This window comes from Antedon bifida, chromosome 11, assembly GCF_963402885.1.
Source record: "Antedon bifida chromosome 11, ecAntBifi1.1, whole genome shotgun sequence".
In the NCBI taxonomy this organism is placed as follows: domain Eukaryota; kingdom Metazoa; phylum Echinodermata; class Crinoidea; order Comatulida; family Antedonidae; genus Antedon; species Antedon bifida.
Window position 1 is genome coordinate 16710650 of NC_136236.1, and position 14987 is coordinate 16725636.

The following is a 14987-nucleotide window of genomic DNA, read 5'->3' on the forward strand; positions in this document are numbered from 1 at the left end:
AGAAATCTTAAATAAAAAACTGAGAAACATTGAATATTTATTATTTCATGTCTACTACTGGTTTGAACGCTACAATAACGACACAAAAAAATCCACACAAATTGAAAAAAAATGTTGGTGGCATTAGCTGGATGAACGAACAAAAAAAAATGAGTGTTATTGAGTATAATTTAGGCAAAACTCAAGATCTTATTAAATTCCACTGAGCTCGCCTTGCCAAGATAGGAAATCATAACAGTCCTTTGATCTTATGTCTGGCTGCGAAAACTACCAAGATTACTGTACTATGGCCATATTTTCAGAGGTGTGTTGTCGGTAAGGGAGTAGAACTGATCATGTCACAGCCACAGATAAATCCTTTCATCTCCGAAGCTCAGCATCCTGTTGATTCAATCAAGTATAATCTCACTCCCTAACTTCATACCCAGGCTCCCTGAGACTGTGACATACTCGTTGGTATTTGTTTTCTTAAATGGATTGACCATCTATAATATTGAAAAATCTAAAACATTGAATTGGCCTTTTGTTCAATGTTGATTTCCTATTGAATTGTGTTCTTTCCAAGAATCTTATTCATAATATGACAAGCATAAATTCATCGAACACATTTGCTGTTGATAATATTTTTGATTAAGAAAAACATCAGAAACATCTAATTAACTTAGTTAATATTACATTGTGTAATTTGATTCAATGCATTTACATACAGCATAAAGCAAAACAACCGAGCGAATTCAAAATAAAATGATTACGCAGATGTTCTGTGTACACAAAGTAAATTAGATGTTAAGATAACAAAAAGTAAGCAGATGTTACCTTTTCAGTATAGCGTATTATTACAGCCATTAAAAACATTTCCCTAGGCTAATTGTTACAGTTCTGTAGTCTTGCATAGCCTGAAGCTGGCCTGGTCATCAGTCAGTCAACGACTGTAAACATGTCTGGTTTGTTTACTAGTGAGTGATAGGAAAACTAAATTTCGTTGTAAATTTAAATATTTGATCATCTGAAAACCATGTTTTGTTTTAGTGCTACGGATAACTTTTAAACAATGATCTGCCAAATATATATACAATATTTTACATACAAAATTATTTTACAGAGGCCCCACTTGATAAAATAAACTAAATGGAACTCTTTTTGCTATGAATTAAATTATTTTATCACCCGACGACTATTTTTTGACATCGTCCCAGGGATAACTATTAAATCTGCTAAAAATATACAATACAGTACATACAAAATTATTTTCCAAAAAATGAAAGAGAGACTTGGCCAATTCATAGAGGGTGCTATAAATTTTACAAAAACATCCAAACATAGAGGGTGCTATTTACAAAATCTCTAGCATCAGGATCTGTTATAAATAATGTATGGCAATCTTTTCCAAACATGGAAATGAATAGCCAATGTGCATTGTCGAAAATGTCTCCCAACTCACAATGCATTTTTAAAACTTTAGTTAACCAAAAGGGGTCAACTACTGTAATAGTAAATGTAGATGCTATTGGATATCGTAAACCCAAAACAATCGGGAAAAATTGCGCATTTAGCGGAAGGTGGGAACTCGAAATATCGCAAAATTCTCATAGTTTTTAGGATACTTTGAAGGTGTGATTTTACATGTGGTACGACGTTAAGGCTATTCTATTACTGTCTTCGGGATGTCGTCTGGCAATGCCACATCGTAGAAGTAACTCCACGTACGGGGGCCAAAAATTGGATGTGACTTGTACATAGGGGTCATGCTTGTCTTCACCTGTGCTTTTATTCATCAAAACCTGCAAAAACGATTTGATTTAATTTCTGTTTATAATTCAAAATAATATTATATATATATTTGTTTTACAACACTTCCGCATGTTTTGCATTTAGCTAACAAACAAGAGCAAAGCAAAAACATTTTAATTCGTTTTTTTCCATCTAAAACAATCATGAAAAATTGCACCTTTAGCAGGAGATAGGATAAACAAAACATCGGTAAACTCCCACTTTATCCAGAGATGAAGAAGTCTTTGGCTGTTAGCCAGACGGAACTGTTTTCAGACACACAAGATTTGGTTTATAACTTGTGAACCCTATCTTAGGCCGTATTAATAATACAACCCATTTCAAGTTACCTCTAAAATTTCAAAAAGTTGAAAAAGCTCATCTTCGTCATCATCAACAGTTTTACCGGATAGATGCTGTAAATATAGATAAATATATATTAATATATGGAGTTGAATAGCTCAGTCTACACTATCAAACTAGTTTGACAAAAAAAGTGTGATGCACCCAAATATGGTAGTGATATGCTTAAATATGGTAGTGATATGACATCATCATGTCCATATTTGGGCACATCACATGTTGTTGTCACATAAAGTCTGATAGTGTAGACAGAGCAAATCAACTGAAAGAAACTAAGTTCCGATACAGCGCTTATGTTCAATTTTGAGCAATTGAAAGGAACCATGGTGCGAGTGCTTATGTCGAAATATGAAAGTAATTGTGAATAGCTAGCATGGTTACTATATACGGCACATGCAATGTGATTCGTAGTTGATTGCTTATGTGAACATTTCTACTGGTCGCGGTTACCAATACCACACACTATTTAAGTTTTCAGTTGCGTTTCTTTCAGTTTTGAAAAAGTGGTGTATAGTTAAATATACTTATAATTCAACATGCTATTTGTGTGTAAGTGACAGTGCTCAAAGATCAAAACCAGGCTAAACATTAACATGTACAAACCCTTTTTCTTTTGCTATCTGGAATATTTGGCATAGGGAAATGTTGCTTAGCAAACTGGCCTAGATTTTTCATTAAATTCTTTTGTTTTTCAATCCCACGTTTTTTCATTTTTTCCAAGTTTTTTAATTCACTGTAAAAAAAAAGAGATAAATTAATGATCGATAAAATAGAATATCAATTAAAATATAGCAGGGTTCTTTTGGTGGTAAATTCACCAGTACAGTATATGACATGTTCAAATGTTGCTTACTTTAATTGAAATAAGGAGACAAAGAGTATTACTCGTATAGGCTGCCTCCTCTCATAGTTTTTATGTGTAAGTCATATGTTCGTTTAAAAGTGTTGGGCTTGAAACAATGTGATAAGGTAATGAAGTCTATGTGTTTATGATACGTATATCAAAGAAAGAAGCTCTACTGAAGGTATTAAATCGAGATTTACACAACTTAAAAAGATGATATATAACCCAGTGGTTATTGTAATTTACTTGTGAAAAACCATCAAAACACAAATTATTTATGGGTTATTTGCCATAATAAACATAAAACAGTCAACAAAGCAAAAAGGGACATTTGTACTGGAACACCTTTATGTCAGTCACATAAACTGACAAAAAAACTTGGAAACCATCAGATTCCAAATGCTATTTCCTGGTATAATGATTTTAAGAACATTTTCATAACCTGATAAGCTCTGTGATGTGCCCATATATTGACATATCACTACCATATTTGGGTATATCACTATCATATTTGGGCACATCACACTTTTGTTGTCAAACTAGTTTGATAGTGTTGAAAGAGCTTTAGTTGTGTACAAATTGTGAACAAAAAAACAGTATTCACCTATCGTGTGATTTTTCAGGAATTTTTTGTTCTACTTCAATTTTTTCTTCTATAGAAGCTTTTACCTCCTTGTGTTGTTTTAGGAGTCTTCTTTCCCTGAAAAGAGTAAATTTAAAATGAATATTTATTGTTTTGTTATCTACTGGAAAGCTCAGTCTACACTATCAAACTTTATGTGACAAAAAAAAAATGTGATGTGCACATATATGGACATGATGATGTCATATCACTACCATGTTGAAGCATATTTGGGCACATCACACTTCTTTTGTCAAACTAGTTTAATAGTGTAGACAGAGCTAAATACATAAACAGGATAAGCATGTTTTTTTAATGAGGGTCCGAATGCAACCCCAAAACCAAGTCTCCAGTAATAGTCATCAATAAAATCTATATATAACGTTACCTTTCTGTCTCCTCTACAAGTTCTCTGCGCTGGGTCTTTACCACTGACAGTGTCTGTTTCAACTGCTCAACACATGTTTGAAGATCGGACAAAAGAACTGCCTCAATTACCTCAGAATTTGTGCTAAGTACTAAAGATCAAGAGACATTATATAATTTAAAATATTAAGCCTTGTCTATGCTATCAAACTTTATGTGACAAAACAATGTGATGTGCCCATATATGGAAATGATAATATCATATCACCACCATAAAGCATATCACACTACTAGTTTCTGTGCATTGAATAGGGAGCCTTTGATTGGTGGCAAAAAGTGTGATGTGCCCAAATATGGTAGTGATGTGACATCATCGTGTCCGATGGGCACATCACATATTTTTGCCACATAAAGTTTTCTAGTGTACACAGAGCTTTAATTCTTGTGTCTTCTGTGATAAGCCTGACAATGGTAGTGATAAGCCCAAATATGGTACTGATCGTGTCCATAGTGGTAAAGAACCAACGCACATTTTTTTATAGTGTAGACAGAGCTTTAATTCTTGTGTCCTCTGTGACAAGCCTGACTATGGTAGCGATATGCCCAAATATGGTACTGATCGTGTCCATATATGGGCACATCACATTTTTTATAGTGTAGACAGAGCTTTAATTCTTGTGTCCTCTGTGACAAGCCTGACTATGGTAGCGATATGCCCAAATATGGTACTGATCGTGTCCATATATGGGCACATCACATTTTTTATAGTGTAGACAGAGCTTTAATTCTTGTGTCCTCTGTGACAAGCCTGACTATGGTAGTGATATGCCCAAATATGGTACTGATCGTGTCCATATATGGGCACATCACATTTTGTTATAGTGTAGACAGAGCTTTAATTCTTGTATCCTCTGTGACAAGCCTGACTATGGTAGTGATATACCCAAATATGGTACTGATCGTGTCCATATATGGGCACATCACATTTTTTATAGTGTAGACAGAGCTTTAATTCTTGTGTCCTCTGTGAAAAGCCTGACTATGGTAGTGATATACCCAAATATGGTACTGATCGTGTCCATATATGGGCACATCACATTTTTTATAGTGTAGACTGTCCTGTCCTCTATGACAAGCCTGAATATGTGCAAATATCAAGATGAATGATAAATACAGACTAAAACATTTACATATAATCAAAAATTATTACTCACAGCTTGGTGATGTTTTAATATTGGCGTCAATTTCAGCTTGTAATCTTTTTTCTTTAGCTTCAGATATCTGTGACATCTACCAGGAAACAATAGTTTATTTAGCTTATACAAGATAAAGTATTATTATAAAAATAATGAAAGTTTATTATCAGTTGAATAATGTACAGTATATTAAAACAATACAGGTAATAATAGTGTAACTTACTGTACATTCCGGGTTATTTATTTTTCCAATCTTCTTTTCTTGATTTAACTTTGCTTGTAGCTGTAGAAAAATAAAAGAATAAATTTACATTAAAACATTTACAATTAATAGTAATATTGTAGTAATTACCGTGTATCCTCGGTTATAATCCCACCCCTTACTTTATGTCTGACTTCACAAACAAGCATATTCTCGGATATAGTCCCAATATTGACTTTTGGTCTGGATGTAAGCTTCTCTTTAGCCAGTTCTGATGTGTTTTTACAAGAAATGCTTACTCAATCATTTTTTTCTGAACCAAGGTTTTCCCAGGTATTTTTTTTTTTTTATTTATTTTTTATTCAGAACATTTATTTCTCTTCTCTTTTCTATTAACAGTGTTTGTAAAAAAACAATTTTAAATAAGAGAGGCGAACCCCAGAAAGTGTAAACTTGTGGTGGGCTGCCAAAAAATAAAAACAAAATTATTATTTTAATTCAATTATACAGTAGTCCCACCCCCATATTACTACCATATTTGGGTACATCACACTTTTCTTGTCAAACTAGTTTGATAGTGTAGACAGGGTTTTACATTCATACCAAAAATGTTGTTTTAAAAAAACAAAATCTGTCTGTTGATAATGTTTATTTTTGTCATAACTCAGTCTGTAGCCAAATTATAAATTCAAAAATAAAAGGCTGGAATATTGTATTGTAGTCTGAGATCGGTTGTTATAAAAGAAATAATATCCCTGTAAGGAATTATATCTTTTGATTCCTTGAAGGGATAGTCTTGTATGCACCTTGTTCAGTTTTAACCATTGTTCTTCAATTTCTATTTTTAACTGGTTTTCTGCTTCTTCTAATTCTGTTGACGGACTCTGTTGATCTGGGTCAAATGATGTCATGAGTGATCGCTGTGCACCAGCAGTTACATCATCCTGAAAAAATAAATACGAGTTCTCTGGTGGTAAACAAGTCGTTTGAATTGAATAAGGAAATCCTTGCATACTTTCAAATTGTGCATAATATTACATCATAATTAAACAGAACAGCACCAAAAAAATGTTTAAAATCCAAGCGACAGGGAGGGCTACATAAATTAATATGAATCTGAGTATCAAAAGGTCATGGTCTCTATTTATATTACTTGTAAGTAAGTCTAGAATAGTAGGCCAGCTAGGCCCGGACACAGTAGTACTTACTACTAGCCTACACACTGAGCCGGCCGCAGTGGTAGTACGTGTGTCAACTTGACATTTTGATCGACAGGCTAGGCTTATAGGCTAGACTCTACCCAGTTCCAGTAACCAGCCAGAACGTCCTTACACTTACGGTAGGAGTAATCGTTCTTTATAGAATAATAATAATGTTTATCTTACCATGATTATCGAACGTATATTTTTTAAATCTATGATTAGACTTAGGGTCAGGAACTCTCAGATCAAAAAACCAGCAGCCGACCGTACCACCACCAAGTGTAAGCGCGCGCAGTGTTTGAAAAAATAAACCCGGAAGCAGCCTGGAATGTTCCATTAATAGTCTGGGGCTGTACTTTTATCGAGCCGGTATTGTATATCAATTTTTGGGGATAAAAAACATCTCATCCATTAAAACCACACTGAGTATCGTATCTATTAAAATGATACATTTTTATTGTCCATCATTTATCAAAAATATATAATACGATCATTTCCATTATCATTTGAAAAAACTGGGCTCACCACAAATTATATCAAATTCTTGTTTTTTTAATAAAAATTAATCAATTTGTTATATCTCATTCGTTGACAAATTATTAACTATAATTGTTCATATCACGTGCTTGCCTCTGTCCAATGTTTAAGTCTCTTTTTTTCTACTTAAAATCTTTTTTTTTTTCAATGTTATACTTTATTTTTTAGTATAGTATTGTATCTTTCACTACCCAACTATAGAAATAGACCTATAGGTCTACTTCGTTTATTTATGGGAACCTAAGCGTAAAGTTGTCTACAACTATGAAATATCAAATATCAATTTATTTTCACCCTAAACTATTTGGTTAATCAAAGTAATTGTGATGTGTGAAAAAACGAAAACTTATGAAATGAAAAATGTAAATATTTTAATGTTCGTTTTCTTAATTATACTTAGCTTGACTCGTAAGTATTTTGCTTGTTTTTTTGGTGTGCCTCAAGTGTGTTTTATTATTTATTCTTAGAAGTTATTCTTGTAAATCTATCTATAATTACGAATGTAAAAGCGTAGCCTAATTTCCGAATAATCGGTAAGAATATCGGTACAAATTAATCATAATAATCTAAGCTACTACTACTGTCTGTCTTTTCTTCTTCGTCAATCTCTTCTTCTTCTTCTTCCTCCTCACATTCAACCCATTCGTACGATGATTGTGGCATCGATTCAGAATTTGCAAAGCTCACGCTACCCTCGCTAAAAGAAAGTCCGGATTCGAGTGTGTCGTTACCGGGTTCGGGAGTAAAATATCTTTTACATTTTTTAGTAGGTGGTTGTGTAGTGGTTTCATCATCCAGACTTGTAGAATATGAAGGTGGTGAGCAATCAGCATCGTCATCATCGCAACAATCATTCTATGTAAATATCCCGGATGAAAAAAATAAATATCGGAAAGAAAATTAATATTATGGACAATGATGATTGGCTGAGTGCGGGTGAAAGCATCGTATTCTATCGTATGCCACAGCGGCACTATCAGCACTGCCGCAGTGCGGTGAAAGCATCGTATTCTATCGTATGCCACAGCGGCACTATCATCACTGTCGCAGTGCGGTGAAAGCATCGTATTCTATCGTATGCCACAGCGGCACTATCAGCACTGCCGCAGTGCGGGTGAAAGCATCGTATTCTATCGTATGCGCTGCCACAGCGGCACTATCGGCACTGCCGCAGTGCGGGTGAAAGCATCGTATTCTATCGTATGCCACAGCGGCACTATCGGCACTATCGGCACTGCCGCAATGCGGGTAAGCATCGTATTCTATAGTATGCCACTGCGGCACTATCGGCACTGCCGCAATGCGGGTGATCGTTTTCTATCGTATGCCACAGCGGCACTATCGGCACTGCCGCAGTGCGGGTGAAAGCATCGTATTCTATCGTATGCCACAGAGGCACTATCGGCACTGCCGCAGTGCGGGTGAAAGCATCGTATTCTATCGTATGCCACAGCGGCACTATCGGCACTGCCGCAGTGCGGGTGAAAGCATCGTATTCTATCGTATGCCACAGCGGCACTATCGGCACTGCCGCAATGCGGGTGAAAGCATCGTATTCTATCGTATGCCACAGCGGCACTATCGGCACTGCCGCAGTGCGGGTGAAAGCATCGTATTCTATCGTATGCCACAGAGGCACTATCGGCACTGCCGCAGTGCGGTAAGAACTACAGTTGTGTTTAACTTACCCCAACACAACCATCTCCGCTACTCTCTTCATTTACCAATTCTTCCTTATCTGATTCCTCTAGATTAAAGATGATAATTTAAACATATCGATAAAACAATAAAATACAAACATATTACTTTGATTTTGAAATAAATAATAATATTGTGTAGCTTAAGTTATAAACACCGAGAGAGTAAAAACAAATCACCCCTACAATAATATTAAACCGAAATACTAAATATCTTTATAGATTTAGATAGCAGAGTGGGCGCCAGGATTATCAGACATATAAGGTGCATGCCCGACGTGGAGTCCTTTTTGTGTGAATTTTTAAAAATAATTAGGCCTATATGATAATATTAATTATTATAATGCTAATTTTTTGTGAGAGCAGGAAAACTGTAGAGCTAGCAAAACAGAGTTGGGGGAGTAGAGTCTTCACATCTGAAGTTGGCTCCAAATACGAAGAAGAAGAAACTAAAACTTCAACGTATCTTGGATATGTTCAATTGCCGGGGCTCAATATACATTTTCAGAATTTTAATCTCGTCTCGTAATATTGTTGTTATAAAATGCGTAATATTGTACCTATTATACAATCAGCCTCTGATTCGCATTTATGGTACTCAATGGCCAAACCATCACATTTGAAACTTGTTCCATCTTCCGGGATAGGGCATTGTCGTGTGCGTCTTTGGCTACTATACTTGACGCAATCCGAGCAATGGGACCATTTTGACCAGTCAGTCCAACCTCTGATCTCTGAAGGAGAAAATAAAAAAGATTCGTCAATCATGAATTATTTCGTCATAACTTCTTAAGTGATCCTCGTTGTTTAAGATAATATTTCTGAACAAGGATTATTTTAAGCTTTGTTGCTATCTAGTACGCAATGCAAGGGCGTTTAATGCGTGGTTCCCACTGGCGACGCAACACAAGGACGTAACGCAACGCAAGTGAATTGACCAATCACAAGCGATGGCTTATTCGCTTTTGATTGCTAACTGTCTATAACTTCGCTTGTAATTGGTTAAAACGCTTGCGTTGCGTTTACGTCCTTGCGTTACGTTCTAGTGGGAACCAAGCTTTAGTGATTGGTCAACTTACTTGCGTTGCTCTACGTTCTTTGCGTTGCGTCCTATATAGCCAAGTTATTCAGAGACAGTTATCGCTAAACTTGGTGGTTAGTAGAAACCAAATTGCCCGGGTATATAAAAGTAAGTAAGCCATAGTATGTGTTATTAAATTCGGAGAAAACATGACAGTGTAAAAAAAAAACTGCGTCTCACTAATACATGGTGTAAGTGCCAAATCCAAGCTAGGTTACTGTGCTTGTGTTCACTGAAGGGTGTCAAGTGAACAGGTGACCAACCATATGGGTTATGCTAATGAGGGCATAGCTTGCTTGGGCTGTGGCTGGCAGTTGGATAGTTAGGCTTGTTGGGTAAGGACCTAGCAAGCACAAAAGGCTTACTTAGAAGCCTATAGAAGTGGTAGATGTACCAAGGCTTACTTAGAAGCCTATAGAAGTGGTAGATGTACCAAGGCTTACTTAGAAGCCTATAGAAGTGGTAGATGTACCAAGGCTTACTTAGAAGCCTAAGCTGGCCTAGCTATAGAAGTGGTAGATGTACCAAGGCTTACTTAGAAGCCTAAAGCTGTAGTACGGTAGTAATTGATATAGTGTATAGCTATAGCTGCACATGTTATCCAGGCATATCTTTGGTAAGCAATTGAGACTTATCTTATTATTATTATAGTTGTAATTATTTTGAACCAAGAATTATTTATATTGTACTGTTTTATCTATGACTTATTTAGATACTTATGTAAGGTCTATTATTATTGTATAGAATTATTTATGTTGTACTGTATGATAGATACCGTATATATTATTTGTAATCATTATTTATTTGTTATAGTAAATCGGATCAAGTTGGAGAACAATTAAATTCCGCATTTGCAAGAAACTTGTTTGTGCAGTTATAAAATTTACAAAGCTATATCCACGATGGCTGAAGCTGCTTCAGAGAAATCTGTTAGAGTAAAACGTAAGACCGAGAAGGGTGCAGAGTATGAAAAGGAACGAAAGCTGAAAGGAATCAAAGAGTTGTGGCGTCGTGTTAAATTTGTGTCAGAAGCGTTGAAAGCTTCTTTGAATAAGGAAGTTACAAGAGAAAATCTGATTAAGGTGCATCAAGATTGGTTAATGGTGTATGGTGAATTTATGTTCCTTCATGATGAAATTTGTGGCTTGCTGAACGAGGAAGAGAAAATAATGTATAATGAATGGTTTGAAGACAAAGATGTGTGGTTGGCAAACTTAAAAGCTAAAGTAGAGGATTGGTTTGCGGTGCTTGAGGTAGAGCAGTCTGCGGCGGTAAATTCTCATCGCTCCGCAAGCAGGAAATCAACTAACAGTTCAAAATCTTCTAAGCGATCACTAAGTGCTTTTGTGATGCAAGAAGAGCAAAAACATGCAGAGTTGCTAGCCAGGCAGAGGAGTCTCAAAGAAAATCAGAGAATTCAACAGGAAGAGTTCAAACTCAAACAGTTAAAAGAAGAAAACGCTTTAAAAGAAGAGATAGACGTCGCCGAAGCAAGATTGAATGTTGCAAGGGATTTCGCAAGCGGAAGTGGTTCTGGTAGCCACAAAAGTACGTCATCAATGGAAGGGTTTCTAGATAGTGCATACCGACGAAATGTGTTATCCTTTGCTCCAGCGGATCCTGCTACTATTCCTGTATTAGATTTAGACCCATTGGATCCTGTTGTAGTCCCTGTTGTTCCTGGTGATGTAACACAAGCCTTTGCTCCAGCCGATCATGTTACAATTCCTGTGCTAACGTCAGTTGCTCCTGTGGTAGTTCCTGCTGTTCCCGTAAACATACCGGCAACCCAAAACTTTGCTCAAGCAGATCCTGCTCCTACTACAATTCCTAACTTAGCTTCGAACACAGTGACTCCTGTAGTAGTTCCTATTACGCAAACTCATCTGTTTCAGCAAAACCGGCAGGGTTGTCAGGATTCTTTTTCTTCTAATAGAAAAGTTGGTTCTACTGATATGAACGAGGTGATAAGGACTATGCGGAAGCCACAAATGGAAATTAAGAAATTTGCAGGTGAATCCTTGGAATTCAAACGTTTTATAAGACAATTTAAGTCTAGAGTGGAACAGTTTTGTTCAGCAGATGAGAAATCCAATTGCTTCCGGAGAAGATGGAAACAAGCTCAATATTTGGCTGATCGTTTCTGGGAGAGATGGAAAAGTGAATATCTTCCGCTGTTACAAAGAAGACAAAAGTGGTTATCTCCAAAACAAGGATGGGTTTGTTCGGCAAGTAAAGGTAAAGACACATGCAAGTATCCTGACAAGGCCTGTGAGTAAACTATGTTTTCTGTTGGAGAATGATGATCCGGAAAAGTAAATCCGAGGCGTTGTCTATATTATTCTGAATTGAACAAAACAAAAGAAGGAAACACAGAAAACTTAAGAAACTTTAAATGGACTTTATATTTAACTTTTTTTTTGTCGCTACTTATATACATTGTTGTTTAACATTATAGTCAATAAGTTGATGGATAATTTGTGTTATAGGCCTGGATTTTACACTTTCATTGTATTTGTATGTAGAATTGTGCAATGCGCAATTGTGGGTGGGTATGTAAGTGCCAAATCCAAGCTAGGTTACTGTGCTTGTGTTCACTGAAGGGTGTCAAGTGAACAGGTGACCAACCATATGGGTTATGCTAATGAGGGCATAGCTTGCTTGGGCTGTGGCTGGCAGTTGGATAGTTAGGCTTGTTGGGTAAGGACCTAGCAAGCACAAAAGGCTTACTTAGAAGCCTATAGAAGTGGTAGATGTACCAAGGCTTACTTAGAAGCCTATAGAAGTGGTAGATGTACCAAGGCTTACTTAGAAGCCTATAGAAGTGGTAGATGTACCAAGGCTTACTTAGAAGCCTAAGCTGGCCTAGCTATAGAAGTGGTAGATGTACCAAGGCTTACTTAGAAGCCTAAAGCTGTAGTACGGTAGTAATTGATATAGTGTATAGCTATAGCTGCACATGTTATCCAGGCATATCTTTGGTAAGCAATTGAGACTTATCTTATTATTATTATAGTTGTAATTATTTTGAACCAAGAATTATTTATATTGTACTGTTTTATCTATGACTTATTTAGATACTTATGTAAGGTCTATTATTATTGTATAGAATTATTTATGTTGTACTGTATGATAGATACCGTATATATTATTTGTAATCATTATTTATTTGTTATAGTAAATCGGATCAAGTTGGAGAACAATTAAATTCCGCATTTGCAAGAAACTTGTTTGTGCAGTTATACATGGGTCCCTTGTACATGTCCGCTTCTCCGCACTCTCTCCATTACAGGATAAACCGTTGTATTTTGGTTTTGGATTGTTACACGATCTTTTACGTACACTTTTACCCGTACCACATGTCTTACTGCAACCAGTCCATGGCGACCACTCTCCCCAACCACCATCAACTGTCAATAACAAATGATATTATTTATTAGCTTTTTCACGTTATTTTCTTAATCGGAGTTAAATCGCGGTCTATCGGAGTTAGGCCCGAGTTCAAACGCAACATTTTAACCACTCGATAAACCCCCAATAGTAAGTGCTTGTCAATGTCACATTCTGAAACAATCGGAGTTAGGTCTAGTTTCACCGAATGTACCTCAGAAAAATATCGGAGTTATATCAGAGGTATCGGAGTTATAACGACAAGGAGAGTTAACGTATGTGAACGGATCAGCTTAAGCGTGCATAGAAGAGTTACCTGTACTGTACAACATTGGAATTGCTGACAAAGATTTGTCCAAAGCCACGCCTCCCTTTCAAACACCACAATAAATCAGCCTAAAGTACGATATTGAACACTTACTCGGACACGGTCCAAAGCCACAGTTACGCGTTGATCTCGATTCACCATAGCAAGATTCACCACCGTATTGTGCTGGTGGATTGTCACAGACTCTATCTCGGCTTCGAAAGGCGTCCGTTCCACAGGTTGCTGAGCAGGCGGAATACGGCTGCCAATCTCCCCAATTACCATTAACTGAAAAGAACAAAACACAATACATAAAATGAGACAAACAAAATTACAGTTGTATTCTTCCCGGCAACACTATACAGATCGAATCTGTGTTTGTTTAATGTTAGTGTTTTAACCGGTCTAATCCGAAGCGGTCGCGCGGCCCAATCGAAGCCGAAGGAGAGCCATGATGCAAAATAAAGTAAACATTTTATAGTAAATACCAGGACAGTTTTGTACTTCCTCACAATCTTCTTGTTCGATTTCTAAACATGTCGTTGTTTCATTGTATACCTGCACATTGTCACAACTGTTGCGTGATCGTGAACGAGTACCAACACTGCACGTCTTAGAGCATGTTGACCATTCAGACCACACATCCAGCTCACCAATAACTTGAATAAAAGAAACAAAAATGCATAATTGTTGCCAAACTACGTTTAGAAAAATCTTACAAATTAAAATAACTGTTATAATTGGTACCCAATTATCGATTTTTTTTATAATACTGTATCAAGACAAGGTTTTTCCTTCACAAATTAGTGTTACTTTTAGGCCTAAGCCGTAGCAAACAAATACAAAATTAAAACTATAGGCCTATATAAGAGTAATCTTATGGAAAACTAATTAGACCTAAAATGTATAATATTTCTCTAAGAACAAAAATATCTTACCTGTCAAAAAGAGTGAAACTCCTATAAAATACATGAATATATGGACAACATTGCTTCTACTTTTTCCAACTGCCATCTTGCAGAACATAATTAATAATGTTCATAAACATCAGGCCAACTGTTATACTTTAAATTTTTGCCAATAAGGAAAAGGATCGGCATATCGGAAAGGAGAAAATGAAACTTAAGATTACCTAAATCACAACGGTAAAAGTAAATATTATTCCCTTTATCATATAAACATAAAATACATCCGTTATTAGGCCTATACATCCTTTTGTTACATCCTTATACCAACCTGTTTATCTGTTGTACCGATTTAATTCGTAAGCTTGCATTGATTGAACGTCATTTAAAACAAACATGCTGGCACTACAATTTCTCAGAGGCTGCTTCATCAGCAAGCGCAAGGCATGTTATAGCATACTTTCAATTTTCTCAGTGAAATGGAAATTCTACAATATTTATATGA

At 36.1% G+C, this 14987-nt stretch overlaps 4 protein-coding genes and 1 long non-coding RNA gene across 8 annotated transcripts in view; 2 read left to right on the top strand and 3 right to left on the bottom strand.

The window, feature by feature from the left end:
• Positions 1 to 14987, top strand: part of LOC144855294 (ubiquinol-cytochrome-c reductase complex assembly factor 6-like) — a 128855-nt gene that overhangs the window by 2189 nt on the left and 111679 nt on the right. The gene's annotated exons all lie outside the window — the stretch shown is intronic.
• Positions 13 to 6864, bottom strand: LOC144855292 (centromere protein K-like). 3 transcript variants are annotated; one of them, XM_078713109.1, is made up of 10 exons: positions 6749 to 6864; positions 6170 to 6307; positions 5385 to 5444; positions 5180 to 5255; positions 3988 to 4117; positions 3582 to 3677; positions 2737 to 2866; positions 2121 to 2186; positions 1605 to 1781; positions 13 to 611 (listed from the first exon to the last, which is right to left on the bottom strand). In XM_078713109.1, exons 1-9 carry the CDS (start codon positions 6749 to 6751, stop codon positions 1620 to 1622), a joined length of 861 nt encoding a protein of 286 aa, XP_078569235.1. In that variant the 5' UTR covers positions 6752 to 6864; the 3' UTR covers positions 13 to 611; positions 1605 to 1619. The 3 variants fall into 3 exon arrangements, with proteins under 3 accessions (XP_078569235.1, XP_078569234.1, XP_078569233.1); XM_078713108.1 differs by lacking the exon at positions 13 to 611 and adding an exon at positions 618 to 941; XM_078713107.1 differs by lacking the exon at positions 13 to 611 and adding an exon at positions 618 to 953.
• Positions 7818 to 9527, bottom strand: LOC144856294 (uncharacterized). Its single transcript, XR_013614913.1, has 3 exons — positions 9360 to 9527; positions 8791 to 8849; positions 7818 to 7957 (listed from the first exon to the last, which is right to left on the bottom strand). It is a non-coding gene; the product is annotated as an uncharacterized LOC144856294 (long non-coding RNA).
• Positions 10102 to 13110, top strand: LOC144855931 (uncharacterized). 2 transcript variants are annotated; one of them, XR_013614883.1, is made up of 2 exons: positions 10102 to 12861; positions 13059 to 13110. XR_013614883.1 is itself a non-coding variant. In XM_078713890.1 (2 exons), the coding sequence occupies exon 2, from the start codon at positions 10783 to 10785 to the stop codon at positions 12157 to 12159; it is 1377 nt and encodes a 458-aa protein (XP_078570016.1). In that variant the 5' UTR covers positions 10102 to 10496; positions 10694 to 10782; the 3' UTR covers positions 12160 to 13110. The 2 variants fall into 2 exon arrangements, 1 of the variants encoding a protein (XP_078570016.1); XM_078713890.1 differs by having other exon boundaries at positions 10102 to 10496; positions 10694 to 13110.
• Positions 13046 to 14612, bottom strand: LOC144855236 (thrombospondin-1-like). The gene is made up of 4 exons (XM_078713043.1): positions 14516 to 14612; positions 14066 to 14236; positions 13692 to 13865; positions 13046 to 13290 (listed from the first exon to the last, which is right to left on the bottom strand). Exons 1-4 carry the CDS (start codon positions 14601 to 14603, stop codon positions 13046 to 13048), a joined length of 678 nt encoding a protein of 225 aa, XP_078569169.1. The 5' UTR covers positions 14604 to 14612.